This window comes from Neopsephotus bourkii, unplaced genomic scaffold, assembly GCF_033783945.1.
Source record: "Neopsephotus bourkii isolate Nb327-2 ecotype Australia unplaced genomic scaffold, CSIRO-AGI_Nbou_v1 NB_272, whole genome shotgun sequence".
Lineage (NCBI taxonomy): Eukaryota > Metazoa > Chordata > Aves > Psittaciformes > Psittacidae > Neopsephotus > Neopsephotus bourkii.
The window spans coordinates 9,702,636-9,718,104 of NW_026900781.1; the positions used below are offsets into that span (position 1 = coordinate 9,702,636).

The 15,469-nt window shown below is 39.5% G+C and overlaps 1 protein-coding gene across 4 annotated transcripts in view; it reads right to left on the minus strand.

Moving 5' to 3' along the window:
• Positions 1-15,469, minus strand: part of DSP (desmoplakin) — a 39,010-nt gene that overhangs the window by 8,789 nt on the left and 14,752 nt on the right. For all 4 annotated transcript variants that reach the window (XM_061346537.1, XM_061346536.1, XM_061346539.1 and 1 more), the window contains exons 5-21: positions 14,750-14,878; positions 13,552-13,602; positions 12,297-12,458; positions 11,265-11,369; positions 10,032-10,127; positions 9,660-9,785; positions 8,702-8,854; positions 7,011-7,165; positions 6,449-6,575; positions 5,721-5,925; positions 5,019-5,236; positions 4,065-4,231; positions 3,615-3,753; positions 2,686-2,879; positions 2,068-2,230; positions 1,400-1,483; positions 495-602 (exon numbers count right to left, since the gene is read on the minus strand). In XM_061346537.1, coding sequence (XP_061202521.1) covers positions 495-602; positions 1,400-1,483; positions 2,068-2,230; positions 2,686-2,879; positions 3,615-3,753; positions 4,065-4,231; positions 5,019-5,236; positions 5,721-5,925; positions 6,449-6,575; positions 7,011-7,165; positions 8,702-8,854; positions 9,660-9,785; positions 10,032-10,127; positions 11,265-11,369; positions 12,297-12,458; positions 13,552-13,602; positions 14,750-14,878 — 2,382 coding nt within the window. The remainder of the gene's footprint in view (positions 1-494; positions 603-1,399; positions 1,484-2,067; positions 2,231-2,685; positions 2,880-3,614; positions 3,754-4,064; positions 4,232-5,018; positions 5,237-5,720; positions 5,926-6,448; positions 6,576-7,010; positions 7,166-8,701; positions 8,855-9,659; positions 9,786-10,031; positions 10,128-11,264; positions 11,370-12,296; positions 12,459-13,551; positions 13,603-14,749; positions 14,879-15,469) is intronic.

The window sequence follows — 15,469 nt, forward strand, 5'->3', positions numbered from 1 at the left end:
CTTACAAATTCACATGACTTTCTGGGGACCCCAAATGTATAAATTCTCCCTTCTCATAAACCCACACCTTCCTTTTCAAGATTATTTTCTCCCACTGCTGATGTGACATTAAATCTAAGGTTTCATCCCTGGTTCATCATGCTCTTCCTGTCTGACTGTCACAGGTAACCTAAACTAAACTTTAATAGTAGTTAATTCCCAGGTTGAAAGTGACTAAACAACTTGGGCATGGATTTTACTTTCTCACAATATGTGTGCAATGGACACTGAATAGGAATGAGGTAAATTCCTGAGGGGTAATCTACTGTCTAAATGAGCCCAAGTATGATTTTACAGCACAGTGACTGTTCTGCACTAATTCCTTGTGCTCGTGTGCTTAGCACACCTTACTAATGACAATGCTAATTATTAGAATCCAGATGGATATGTGTCTCAATGGCTCACACAGACAAACAAATCTATTCAAAAGACTGATGGGGAGGACGGAAGGATACCTCTTGCACAATCAGCACTGCAGGAGACTGAACAACGCTCTTCTTGATAGGTATGTTGAGCAATGTTTCTAATCCAGAACTGTAGGAAGCAACCTGTAGTTCATAATCCTGTAAAAAAACAGAGAAAGTTAAGACCCATTTAGCAACCACCAAGGAACTCTCTAGGAATCAGGATTTCCCAAAAACTTCCCAGAAAGTTTTGGGGTTGTTTTGGTTTATTTTATTTTTAATAAAAAGCTACATTTTCCATTGTTTATGTCTCTGACCACATACAGATGACCCTCTATCATAAACAGAAACTCATCAGTTCAAGTATCACTGTGGAGATTCGTGCAGGAGAATAACAAAGGGAAAAAGAGAAAAAAGCATTTTGCAAAAAAGAGAAGACATGTGTTTCTGTTAGTTGAGGTTTCACCTGGGGGTGAAAAAGATTCATGGCAGCAAATGGTCTAGGTACTGTTATCAATCAAAACTTAATCAGAAATAACTGTCTCTGCACCTCTTTCGTATCACATGTGCCACATTGCACACCATTCCTCCTGCTAATCTGCCTTTGTCTTGCCTCCTAGATCAGATCCTAATCAGACCTAATTCCTAAATTACCAATAATTCTCTACTCTCTTTTTTTTTTTTTTTAACATGTGAACTGCAAAGTTTGGTCTGGCTAGAGGGAGGTTTTCGTTCTCCTGAAGAGAAGTTCTCACTGGTACCATCAGCCTGTAGACTTCAGTTGGCAAGTACACAGATTGCTTTCATTGTGTTTTGTACACACAAGCGCTTCACCCCAGGAATTTCTCTACATACACATCTGTGAGCCAACATTTTACCTGCCAGCAGAGCGGAGAGAATGGGACACGTCTGACCATGAAAAACCACACCCCATAAAAATGTTGAAATCCAAGTACCTTAATTGCAGCTGAACATTGGTCTGCGTGCTTGAGAAGTTCCTCAACTTTGTCTCGCTTCCCACAGATTTCACTGTGCAAGTTCTGTCAAGAAAAAAGTGAGCTGTAAAGCATTCCTTCAGGATTTATGAGTATTTCCTCCTGTAGACACACCCTCCATCAGAAGGCACCTGCAGTATGAGACCACTGCATCCCCAGAGGCTGACACCTGAAATTACCTGTAGCTGTGCAGTTTTCACAACCACAAGCCCTCTGTGCCTAAGAAGGCTGTCCTCAGAAGGAGCATCTAGCAACTGAACAACCCCCAGATCTGGGGAGTTCCTTAACTTGAACTTAGATGTATTTCCTCACATTTTATTTTTGTGCTATAATTTATCCTGTAAGTTGCATCACCACACAGTCCCTTAATTCAAAGCTGATGTTGTAAAAGTGTCAGTGATCATACAGGAGCCAAAATGGCCTTCTTCATAATCTGTAGCAGTACTGACAGAAAGTAATGAGGATGACATTTTCTCTCTCCTGCCTTCTACACATTTTTGGTAGCTTGTGCACTTTGTAATTCAGAACAGGCCATTATATTGCAGATTGCTTTGATACTGGTATTTTCTAAGTAGCAAAAGAATTTAAAACCTGGATAATTGAAGACAACTCATTCAGGTGCTGCATACCTTCTGATCATGTAGGTATCTCATGATAGCATTACAATCACAAAGCTTCATGCCCTCGATAGCATCCTGCCTGCGCTTGGCATCACAGATCCATTTGCACAGCGCCTGGTAGAGATCTCGGTAAGTTTTGAGCTGTTTGATCTGTCTTTCTAAATCCCATGATCTACAAAAAAACCCAGGAAAATCTGTCAAAATGGGAAATGCATTCTCTCTCTCTTACTTAAAACTTTTTAAAAAGACAGTAATAAATGAGGTAAAACTGTGGGAAGCTTTATAAGGAGATTGTGAACAACAGCTCAATAAAGCATTAGAAAAAAAATCACTGAGATGGTTTTTTTTTACTTAATTCTTAGTGTTAATTTAAAAAAATAATAATTAGAACAACTCCGTAGCACATAGGTTAGAAATTTAAATTACTAAATTTTCCTGCTTGCTCTACACAATCCCTTTTAAAGTACATTCAACCTGTTCACGGTTGCTCTAGTCTTATTGCCCTGAAGTCAGTATTTGTCCTCTGGAAGTGATCATTAGTGCACATTAGTTGTTTTAGACTCACTGTTAAGATTATTTCAGTAGCAATAGCAATATAGAAGAAGCTATTAAGAACTATGTACAAACCTGTTGTCTATCTGCTTGTCAACTCTCTGCCAGCGGTCTATTAGCTGAGTAACTTTGTCACAGAACTTTCCAATGTCCATATCATACAGGGTGTATGACTGGCAAGACTGTGAGTGAATCTGAAGTGTTCTCTGTAGCTCATTTTCCAGGGCATTCAGTAGTGACTTCTTCATGTTTAGGTCTGCTTTCATTTTCTAGAGAAAAACCCAAAATGCTCTTATACATTTTATTCGTATGGAGATACTAAAATTTAACCACCAACCATTAACCACATGCACAATGTTTTTGGATCTAGAGGTTTCAGTAAGGCACATACACTGATGTCAGCTGGATTTAAATAAATGCCTACATTAGTAAATAGAGTTTGACTTAAGAACATGTTTAAAGTTAGACTCATGCTTAAATAATTTACTAAACCAAAGCCCTCTCCTGTCATATTCTGTAGCTGATGCTTCAGGTTCTCAGAACTGCGCAGAGCAGTTACAAAAACTAAAAAAGGAAGAGCCTGCCTTGTTTGTTCCTAGAAACAACTGATTAGAAAATTCAACTGAAGTATAAAAGATTCCTGCACTTGCAACAGCTCTGGAATCAAGCCTCAGGGTGTGCATATCCAGTTTTTAAATGTTACCTAAAAATCTGCACGGTTTCATAAGTGATACAAATCAACAGGTAATTTTGTACAGAAATGGATTTTGGAGACCTTCCACACAACTGATTTTGCTGTGCTGTCTGTAACAACCAGGGGATGGAAGAGCTAGAAACCTGTACATTCCAATAATTTGCAAAAGCACTGTAAGTCTATGCAGTAAAATACAACAGTATCAGCATTTCCATCTCCTGTAGTTTCACAAGGGTTTCACCCACTTAATAGATCACTGCAGCCAGCTACAAGTTTTGCCTTGCTGCGTCCTTGGGTCCTGGCCTCTCACCTTCAGACAAGCCCGGTAAGCCTCTACTTTATCAAGATCCAAAGGAACAGTTTCCTCTTCAGAGAGTCTGACTTCATAAACTCTGATCACATCTTCTGTTTGTAGAATAACCTGGAGCAGACATCTTAGTGCATTCAAGCTAAAATAAATAATACAAAACAAATCCATTATGGACTGGGGTAGGAAAGGTGGTATTTCTAATTAACTGCAGACCTTTAATTAAAGAGAATAGACAATACAGAAGAAATTTCAGTGATATCCATGACTCTTTTTTTTTTTTTAAGTCTTCCATGAAAGAGAAGAAAGTCACATAAGTGTCTTGTTTCTACTCACATGTACAGCATTTGTAAGAAAGAAGGTGCAATTTTATACTGTAACAAAAGGCAGGTTTCTGGACTAACAATTACGAAGAAAGTGAGTATTTTATTGCTATAACTTCAATTTTCTTACCTGTCTAAGTAGCCAGCAGAAACACCATTAATATTCTCCAGTTTCTGAAATAGGGCATTTATCTCTGACTGCAAGTACACATACTTTTCACAGCCTCTGAAATTAGGCAGCAAGTCCTTATGCTTATTGAGGGTTTCAGCCATTATTTGAGAGTCATTCTGTACACCCTAAAGAAAAAGAATGCCTGATTTACACATTTTGGTGGCCGAATGATCATTCTACAACACATGCGCAGTCAGTCTCCTTATCCAAATAGCCTGCTAACCAGCTTGATTGAGGACTGAAGCAGTGCAAGTTTGCTTTCTGCAAAGTAACATTGGGTGGTTGCTTTTTTGCACAGTTCACAACAGCCAATACCTCTTTTTGAGTACCTCGGCCACCCTGAAACTCAGCTCTGTTGAAAGCAGAGTACTTTATTGCTAGCTGCCTACTGCACTCTGTAGATGTGCCAAAGTCCTTCTGCTCTTAAGACTTTTGCAATCTCATTGCCTCAGGAGACTTTCTCATATGCTGAACCTGTTATCTTTTCTTACTAATCTGTCTCCAGCCATCTTCAAACCTTAAGAACTGGAGAGGGAGAGAGCCTGTAAGCCCCACTTATCCATTCTGCATCCCACGGATAGCACTTCAGAGGTTGGTAGTAAAGTTGGGTCCGTGCAAAAGGATTTTAGAAGTGATTTAACCTGAATGAGGCTTAACATGAGCTCATGTTCACTTTACATTAGGTTTTCTGTATTCTTTGCCTGACAGAATTTGACTTCTAACATCCAAAAGTCAACTTTTTCTACTTAGGAGTTAAACTTCAATCCAAATCATCATGGTTAACTTCCAACTGAGAGTTCTGTGCACAGGATGTGTGAATTTTCCAGCTGATCAAAAATACAACTGCAGCATGCTCTGAAGCACAGAGTCAAACCAAGCTTGAGATGCTCAAAGAAAAACATCCACAATTACCTCTAAATCCTTTATTCTGACTGTAAAGTCATGCACAGCCCCTTGATCCACTCCAAGAGGAGCTCTTTGAACCATCTGAACCTCAGAAGCTTCTATCTGACGCCGAAGTTTCTGAAGCTCCATCAGCAGCCAGGCCTCCTGCTTCTCATGTTCTCGATTTCTCTCATTAACAATAATGGTGCTTGAGGAACCCACAGGACAGCTCTCAGTTGGGACCACTGTAAAACAGTTGGGTAATTGTCAGCTGCCAGGGTATGGAGCAGCTACATACAGAAAGCCAATGTAGTGCCCAAGCGCCCTAAGCACTAAGTTTATCTGTAGAACTGAGAACAGGTAGAAGATCAGGACCCTTATGCAGCTATTTTGAGAAATGAAATTTCCCCTTCCCAAAGACAAACTTGCTTCCTCAAAGGCAGCAGTGATGTTTTGCTTGCTAACAACTGAAAACATGTCAGGTGGAATAAATTCTATTTTTCCATGAACTTCGGAGGGCTATTCCCAGATTCACACCAAAGGAAGGAAGAAAAAAACATGTTCTTCCCTGCCAGTTTTGTTATGTTGGGAGACAGCAGTAAAACATTGAACATGTTTCCATTCATACGTTTATGAGAACATTATGAAATAATGAGGATGCACCACCACCACCTCGAACAAAGAAATCCAAGTAGTCCAATCTCTACAAAAAGCAAGAAGATGACAAACCTGTTTGTGGCTGTCGTGGTTGATTGGGCAGCTGTATAATCAATGTTTGATAGTGCTTCTGAGCGTCAGTGAACTGAGTTTGGATCTTTCGTTTGTCTTCATCACCAAACATCTCTGAGCCTTGGCTGTTCCTGAGGAATTCTTGATAATGGATCTCCAGGTCAGTTATTATTTTCTGGTAGTCTTCCTTACGCATTGTTTTCAGCTGAAATGAGAAAGAAGAGAATTTTTAAAAAAACCAACAAAGCAATTGGGAAAGGCTTATGACTAGTTAATCATCAAGGAACAATCTAATCTAATAACAAAAAAATCCAAAGAAATAACATTTTAGCATAAAACCCACCTGAGCTGCCTCTAAAAGTATTGTGCTAAGAGTGCCCTTTGAGCTGATCTGTTCTTCTTATCATTGTTTAATAACTTGAGAATAATTTGAAATTCTACCTCTTACTCTGTCTATTCATGCCCTTGTACAGTGGGAACAAGTACAGCAAGTATATAACATATCTCCTTAGCTAATCCTACTCTTTATCCATACCATGTTTGAATGGGAAAGGACTTTGCTTCTCCTTTAATAAAAAGGCAACTTCTGTATATAACTGTTGGTGCAACCCAGGAAAAAAGAAGGCCCATGGTACTGCAGAACATACATTTGCACAGATCATAGGAAACACTGTTTGGGACAACAGAGGTCAGGTCATGCTGACCCTAGTCTACAGCTGGTGTCTTACCTTAGCAATAGTCATTGCTCTGATCTTCTCAATGTCGATCATGCAATAATGCCAAGACACCAGGCTCTTCATGTTGATATACAGCTGGTTCCACAAAGCTAAAATAGCTTCATAGTACTGCTCAATTCTTAGATGAGAAAAGAAATTCCATGGTCAAAATGCATCTGTTCTTGTAGCATAGCTACAAAAGATCCCAAGAAACGTCCACCAGATGTGAAGTGTGTTAAAGTTTGTTCTCTACTTGAAAAAAAATCTTGGAAATTAACTTATCCATAACTTTCATTATTAGAGATGAGAAAAACCTTGTAAAAGTTAAGTTTAAAATATTGCCAACCTAGCAAAAACTTTAAAATAGGTTTTAAATATGCCAACCCAAATCCCATCAAGCTTCACTGAGGTGAATTTCCTCAAGTCAAGGGTCTAGCCTTTATTCCCCCATCCTGTAAGGGTCAGGGAGGACTGTGATCAAGGCACAGAGCAGATTTTGTGACTGGCTGCTATTTTGAGAGAACTATTCTACCTGCTCCCAGTGGTAGGTGTCCAAACCCAGGTAGCAACTCACTTGGTAGCAAGATCCACTGCTAATGGATTTGGGGGTGGGATGATAAGACTAACAGATGGCACCAGCATATCCACTCCTCCAGGGCCAGTCACCAGCCACTTGCTGCGCTCGTTATTGTCCTTCAGGATACATTCATCTCCTTTGCGCACTGTTTTCTGTAAGGAACGCACAAAACCCATTTTTTAATTTACTTAAGTAAGATGGGGTTTCCAGGAGAGACAGACAAGATGCATCTAGATCAGAGAAGAGGGAGAGGTTCCCAGCTGCCAGGTCTAGGTGTTCATCTTGGCTTCATAACAGGGCAAGAGATCAGTACAGATCAACCCCTTCTCACTCAATCTGGTTTCCATGTGAAGAGAACAGAGAAAACCAAGTGGAAGCCACAGAACACCCTGAGTAGTTGTTGTCAGTCCAATTCACCAGGTCAAGTCTTGGAGCTTGCCATGACCCATATCAAAGACTGAATATGGTCACATGCCCACAATAAGCTATGCAATCATGTATGGCTGTATGCCAGTGAGCTGCAGACATAAGAATGCTTAGTGCTGCACCTATATTTGCGATGGGACTGGAAGCAAGTGCAATAGCTAAATCCACCAACTGCCAGAAATCCTGACACCATGTGGCCATGCATGTGGCCACGGTGCAGGTTACAGCTCACTCACATCCAAGATGAAGAGGCTCTTCCTATAATTTATCCAGTCTGTACTCCACCTGCATCATGCTTCTACAGCCAGCAAATACAATTTTTGACATTAACTAGTAAAAGGCCACAGGCTTTGCACTGATCTCAGCATGGAGTGTCTCCAGACCTGTCTGGGCTAACTTTCATCTGAGCAGAATTTAGCATGCTTAAAGTAAGAGTAACTAGCAAGTAGTCAGGTACCTGTTGCCTAAATTTGTTTACTTTTGCTTATAGTAACAATTAGTTACTGTACGTGGGCTGAACTCCTGTGACTCTGAAATAAAGTGGTATGGAAAAGTGCAGACTCAGAGTGCATAGCAGAAAACTCAAACTAAATACAATGGTCAGTGGTCAGTTTCTGGTCGCTACAAGAGTGCAACCCAATGAATCAGGTAAAACAACTTTTACAGATAACAGAATAGAAAAACTGGGCAATTGGGAACCAATGAAGAGAAACATGTAAGCATAAAACACATCTAAGCCTACTGTTAAGAGAAAAACATAGAAATAAGCCAAATCAGCCCAAGTACTGAGGAGGAAGAAAAACCACCACCATCAGTTTCATACTCCATCCAGCAAAAAAATGGGGATACCAATAACTCACTGTACATTCCTCACCTTTTGTTAGATGAAGTGTTGACATAAGAACCCAGAGGGGCATTGGAAAAGTGAGCAAACACCAAAAAAATAGGCATAGATACTGAGAAGCAGCTGTATAACAATTTTAACCCTATTACCAGTAAGACTTGTCTGTGCTAATGTGAGTTACGAGTATTACTGCTATTTAATGGACTAATCCTAATAATTTTGACTGACTTGTTAACCACCCAGACCCTAGCTTGTAATTCACAACTGCAAGAAAGTCATAGCTTTTTTGTCAAATTTAAATGCTGACTAAAATCAGACAAAGGGGTTACACCTCCCAGCTCAATAGTTTGTTTACTAAATCATTTGCCATATTCTAATTTACATTGTATTCATTCTCAGCCAGAAAGGGATACAATACCAGATCCTGTTTGTAGTCACAAAGAGCTTTGAGGATAATGGGCTTGTTACTCCGGTAGTCTGGGTTACGTGGCTTCAGCTGCACAATCTTCTTGGATTTATTCACCAAGCTCTGCACTTGCCTCTTGTATTCAAGAATTCTCTCTCGTTCATTCTGCAAAGATTAACTGTATGTTAAAAAATCATTCTAAAAAGAAACCACGTCTAGTTCCCACTGTTTTATTAAGAGGGATATATGTTGCACTCACAGTAGGCAAAACTGCCTTTAGCTCCAGTGGTATATGCCTTTGGCCTATAATTAAACAATTAAAAGTTTGCAATCCTTGCAAAGGAGTTTTTTGATACAGATCTGCAATGTGGTTGATGTGATCTGTAAGAAGCACTAGCATAAATAGAAAGAATCTATTATAACATGGATGCTAACAAAAAACCCCACAAAATTACACTCTCAAACCTAACTTCATCAATTGCCTTTTTCCATCACTGACCATTTTTTTCTCCGGTATATTCAATCTGGAATTGCAGTACCTAATTCATTATGAGGAAATACTTAGCTAAAAAAGCTGAGTTAAGTCCTCTGAAAAAGACTACAGTGACATAGTGACACAATGAATATTTTTTTAAATGCACTTATCCTTTGAGGCAAAATCTACCCCATCACCTATGAATGAAAGTGATTTTTAATTTGTTAGCATGTCAGAAACTTGGGAATTTGTTGGGCTCATTCCAGGTTTAAAAAGACATCAGAGTTCCCAAAGAGTATTACATAAATTGAAATAACACTGATCTGTTAGTATGCTTTCCTAAGACATAGGCAGGAATATACTGTTACGGTTTCAAGTTCATACAGTACTGTATATAAAAACTGCAGTACACCTGGGTTTACGTTTGGCATCTGAAAGGGGCAACTGATTTACAAGGAAAGCAGAACATAACCTGTCAGGGGGGTGTGACAGTACCTCCAGCTCTTTGATCTGCTCCAGCAAAGACTGTAGTGACATGCTCTTATCACAGATGAACTTTTTTCTGATGGAGTCTTGCAAGTTTTTCAAGTAGCACTCTGTGGCTTGGGCCTCTTCAAAGAACTGTTGAAGGAAAGTTGTGATTTCAGTTGTACACAGATCTTAAAAATGTTTGCTAAAAAATGAATAGATTCTTTTCATTAGAAATCCCAGTTCACATCTGGCAGAATGGTAGCATTTACAGTACAGTAACAATGTGTTACAAATATTTAAGCATGCATTTAGAAGGATTCTGGTACAGAAAAAATATCTGGGATGGGATTCACACTTTTTAAAAGAGTAGTGTGAATTCTCCGCGTGACTACTCACCTGAAAGTAAGCTGCATTCTCTTTCAGGTGAACATCAATGCATTTGGTGATCTGAAGAATCCAGCTCCACTGAGTTTGTAATGTATCCATGTAGGCCTAATAAAAATAGCAATATACAGAACTCAAACCACCACACTGATCTCTCTCCTTACCTAGACTCAAGCAAAACTATGCTCCAAATAAATGCAAATGAAAAATCTGCTACAACAAACTCATGCAAATAGTTCCCCAACTTCTAAGCATTTACCTAACTGAAATGAGTTAAATATCTGCTTGTGGGATGCAGAGAGAAATTTGTGCATGACTTGAATTTTGTTTGATCAGCATAAAGTCTGAAGTACATGAACAAAAAGGGATGAAGTGCACAAAAAGGAGTGCGAATAAAATGTTTCAATTGCAAATTGCCATGTTCTTCCAAGGAACAATATCACACATGATTATTTTATGATGGCTATTTTTAAATTCAAACTTCTTAAGTAATCCTTACGTATATTCTTTAGAAAATTACACACAACTTTTACTTTACTGTTGGAACTTACAGGGATCTTTCCTTTAAGGCAGAAACAGACCACAGAAGAAAATGCAAATGGTGATTTTATACAACATGTTAACAGTTAACAAATTTAAATACACTGAAAAGCAGGAAGGACTGCAGCAACAGTACAGCATTTCTTAATAAAATGTAGCAACAACTACAGCATTTCTTAATAAAATGAAATTTCCCAAATTGTTGCAGCCTTTGTAATTGGAAGGTAAATGCACATCAAGCTGTGAAAGCAAAACTGCCTTGAATAAGCTGTAGAAATGCACTTATGAATTTCAGTTGCAGAATGTATTTGCACCTGGATTAAATATAAACCCTCAACAAAGGGTGTGGCTTTCTTCAAAAGCATGCCTACTGAGATAGCAGAACAATGACAACATGCCTTCCCACCATAAATTCCACTGCACTGTAGTCAACTCAAGATACAGCAATTTCAGTACATTCAGACAACATTCTAAGCCTTGAATTATTTTTACATGCACCTATCATCAAATTTGATAGCAGTGATAGCTCTCTCAGCTCTTAAGAAGTCTGCACTTCTTGTGGCCAGCTCCATAAAACATAGACATGCTTTTTGGCAGGCAAACCCTTCTCAGGTCCAAGTGTAGCATTCCATTTGCAGACTTTCACTGAGAACTTTTCCCACGTAACAAGTGAAGGAGCAAGTGAAATCACACAATCTAACTCACCTCAATTTTGTCTGAAGCAGGGTGCTGGTTGAGTACTAGCTGGTCGCTTTCTTGCTTTAGCTTATTGAGTTCTTTTTCTTTAAGCTCCAGTTCACTCATGCGTTTCTATACAACCAAAACACAGCATTAAACAAGTCCCCAAACATGCTGCACAGGATGATTTACTTAAAAATTTCCAGATAGTTGTGATAATGTAAAATGATCCCTGCTAACATTACACAGTAATTCTATTCAGTGCACTGAAGTTAATTATAAAGACAGTAGAATCAAAGAAGGTACATTCTAACCAGTTCTAGTCTCTAGGCCTGCTGCTTCATGGAGCAAAGCATCCAAAGTTCTGTTTTTCCTAGGAATGATGGAAGCAAAAATTACTGCATCTTGCAACATCCAGAACAACTGAACTAAAAAAACAGTACCTCTTTAATAGTGTGAACTTTTACTCCTTTTTCAGTTTGGAGATCAGCACCAATATTGTTTAAAGAAACACACATGCTCAATTACCCACAGAAGACAAGGAGCAGTGGAAACTACCTCTGACTGTGCACTCAAAGTGGTGCTGTCAAAACTGCCAGAAGAAGAGAGCAGCTCCCTCTAGTATAGTTCTACTTCCTCATGACAGACAATCGGGGCCAAATATGGGGACACCCCTAAATCCTACATAGTCCTAACAAGGAGAATCAAACTGCTTGATTCAAGTCCCTCCATTTAGTTTGCCAACATAATGACTGTGTGCACAAGCTATATGTGATTACTGTCCACAGTGGACCGTACTGATATGCCCAGCTTCCAAGATCAAAAGAAACCATGACAATTAGTTGAATGTGAGCACAATCTTCCGATAGGTGTCCAATCTTGACTCAAAATGTTGTCACACAGTACTTAATCCAAAACTGTCAATAAAAGTCCTCAGGAACTTTGAAAGAGTGAAGGATGGACCAACCTGTGATTAGTCCCCACTCTAAGCCAGGCTGTTCCTCCCTCAATATCCCAAAAGAAAACCATGGAAAACCTAGGGAGATTGAGCTGTCTTACAGAGAAGGCCTCCTGCTTCCTGGAGATGTCAGTGTTTCTGTCACTCCAGTCGTAGAGAAGCTCCTCTTCCTCACAGTCGTTGATCCACATGATCTCTCTGCTGGTGGCTTGGATGAGGTTCTGGAATTGACGGAGCTGATCCATTCTCTCAAAGGAGTATTTCTAAAAGGAATTCCAAAAATGAGAAGCCACGAACACAGAAATGCCTCTGCTAGGTGGAGAAGGGAGGACAACATGTCCTTTTTTTAAATAAAAAACTAAAATAACAGTAAAAGCCGTACATCTATAAAACCTGTTGGCAATGGACAGCAGGTAAGGTGCTTGGGTTTATTGAGCTATAAAACCTGTTGGCAATGGACAGCAGGTAAGGTGTTTGGGTTTATTGAGCTATGAAACCTGCTGGCAATGGGCAGTGGACAATACGTCTGGATATATAGAACAAAGGGAACCTGAAGTCAGCAGCTTTATTTCAAACACAAGTGTAGCAGACAAGTAGACAGGCAAGCAAAAAGGCATGGATGAAACCACAAGAAATGTTCGAACACTTAACATTGCTTTTATCTGCACCTCAATAAATCCTTGATGTTGTAGCAGCACCTTTTACGTAGATGGCACTTCATGCAAAGATTCCTTCTCTGTTCTCACATCACAACACACATCCTGTTGCTTGAAATATGTACAGGAATCAGCTTCCAATCCCAAGTATCATTTGCACAAAATTCTCAGTGTATTTTACATGAAGTCCAAAGCGGGAGTAACCACACCCCTAGACAGAACTTGGTTCTAATCTCACCTTCGAGTATCTTTTTCACCTTGACAAGCTGGTCCAGTGGAAGGTGCCCTTGACCATAGCAGGGAGTTTGGAACTGGTGATCTTTAAGGTCCCTTCCAACCCAAACCATTCTATGATATACAGACTAACTTCATCACTATGTTTACTCCCATTAAGGAGGTAGAGTTCTACTCTTCACCTGCTTAGTGACCAACTCCCTTCACCAGGTGCAAACTGGAAACCTTTTCGTGACAGTAAGTCAATTACACACCAGGTAATGAAATAATCTCAAGTTCATGACTCAAACTGAACCATGTAGAAACTACAAAGCACTGTCAGCTTACTGCAGAACAGAATTATTTAAATATTCATCTGTCACTCTGCTGAAACCTGAAGTGTCCCTTGACTATCACACTGCTGTTAATAAAGCAAAAACAACATTCACCATAGAGGGTATCAGAAATGAACACATCTCATGCTCACCAGCAGTCCTTCATATTCTTCCTCCAGCTGATGAACTGCTGCCTTCTCCCTCTGAAACAGAGACAGCAAATATTTAGTGAGCCTTTTACAAGTTGCCTGGTTGCTGGTATCTTCTTCAAACTGTCAGTATCATAATATTAGAATTACAGGTGGTAATCTGCAAATTCTTGCAAGAGACATAGGTGAAGAGAGATCTGCACCACTGGAGACCACAAAAAGTATGAAACCAAAGGCTGGACAAAATCACTTCCTCCAGGGATGCTTTAGTACATAAGCAAGGTTGCACATAACCCCTGTAATACCAAAACAGCTCCCAAAACTGAATCGCTTTTTGTACCAAACCCCTAGATACCTATGGGAAACCAGTTAGTGCTACAGCTAACTTTGGAGATTATGAAGTAGTATAAACTACAGTATGAGGAGGAGGCTCCAACTTTTATTACCTTTTCTAGGACTGGAAACCTGCACAACCTTGGAACTGGTATTCCAAAGGGCCAGACTATCACCTTTCCTATTTGGAAACAGAAAAGGAAAAGCCCTTCCACTCTTTAGCTTGGCTGAGAGATCAGAGCTCCAGAACAGAGTGCCTTTTCTTTAGATCCAGCTCTCTCTGCTCCTGTCCCTGTGAGCAATTAACAGAAAAGAAGAATGGGAACAAAGTAAAGATCCTCTCTCCTATGCCTAGCTGCTGGGCTGATAGGAGATGAAGTTAATCACTGCATTTTCAGTGACCTTTTTATCCAATCACAAAATCCAGAGGGGAAGAGAAGCCTCAGAGGGGCAAAATACAGAAACTCCCTCATTCTCCCTCATTATTCAAAGCTGTATCTAAGCACCCACCTTATCCTTTCACTTTCTTGTTTTAACGTACCTAAACAGGAAGTGAGAATAATCACTCTTAGCTATTCTTCTTGCAAAAAACGTAGTAACATTTATTTGTCAGCTTTGATACACAACATGTCAAATGTTGTGTATGTCAAATAGATACCAAAATTTCATTTTAAAGTTCTGGGGAAAGGGGTGGAATACAAAATCATAACGAAGTAATAAATGTTAGGGTTGAAGCTGGTTGCTATTGTGACACCAGTACTTTCTGAAGAGAAGCTGGACTACTCAGCATTCCTTTTTGTAGTGGAATACTGGCAAGCCAACGATATAAATCTAGACTAAGCGTCATGTAAGGTGAGACAGTAATTACCAGATCTGTTTTGACTTTGTCCAGGTGCCAGCGATAGTCTCCAATAGCATTGTGAGTTCTTCTATGGTCACCAATTTGTTGCTCGATGGATGCTGCATCAAACCCCCATTTCACTAGCTCCATTTCAGCCTAGGAGAAAGAGACAGTATTTGCACTTTCATTTCCAACATAGTTATCTAAATTGGAGCATAAAGGAATTGAACTAAAGGAACCATGCAGTAGAGAGTAAAACTGTACAAAGGGAAGTTCAGGATAGAGGGTTACGATTTCTTTAAATTGTCATCACTTAAACTGTGTGACAGGCTCCCAGAGTAGAAGAAACAAAATACTTAAGTTGCTTAAAACTAGACTAGATGAAGCACGCTCTGTAGTGCAGTTTCATCTGTTCTCTTTGGGCCAAACTGTTCTTTTATGTGCTACAGTATGGTTATATTGTTATCACCCTGAAAGCAAATTATTACTTTATCAAACAGTGCTATTCATGCAGTTCATGTGATAATACCCAGAGTCAAGTTCTGTAGCCCAGTACACCGTATTTCCATTTTAACTACTCTCATGTAAACTCCAGTAACTTCAGTCAAACTAAATGAAGAAACTGAAGATACACTGGAATCATTATAGAACGTGTAGCTTGTTTTGCATTTTAGCAATATTTATTGCAGGATGCCAAGTGAAAATCTCTAGGAACAGCCTTTGAAAAAAAAGCAATACACCTGGATA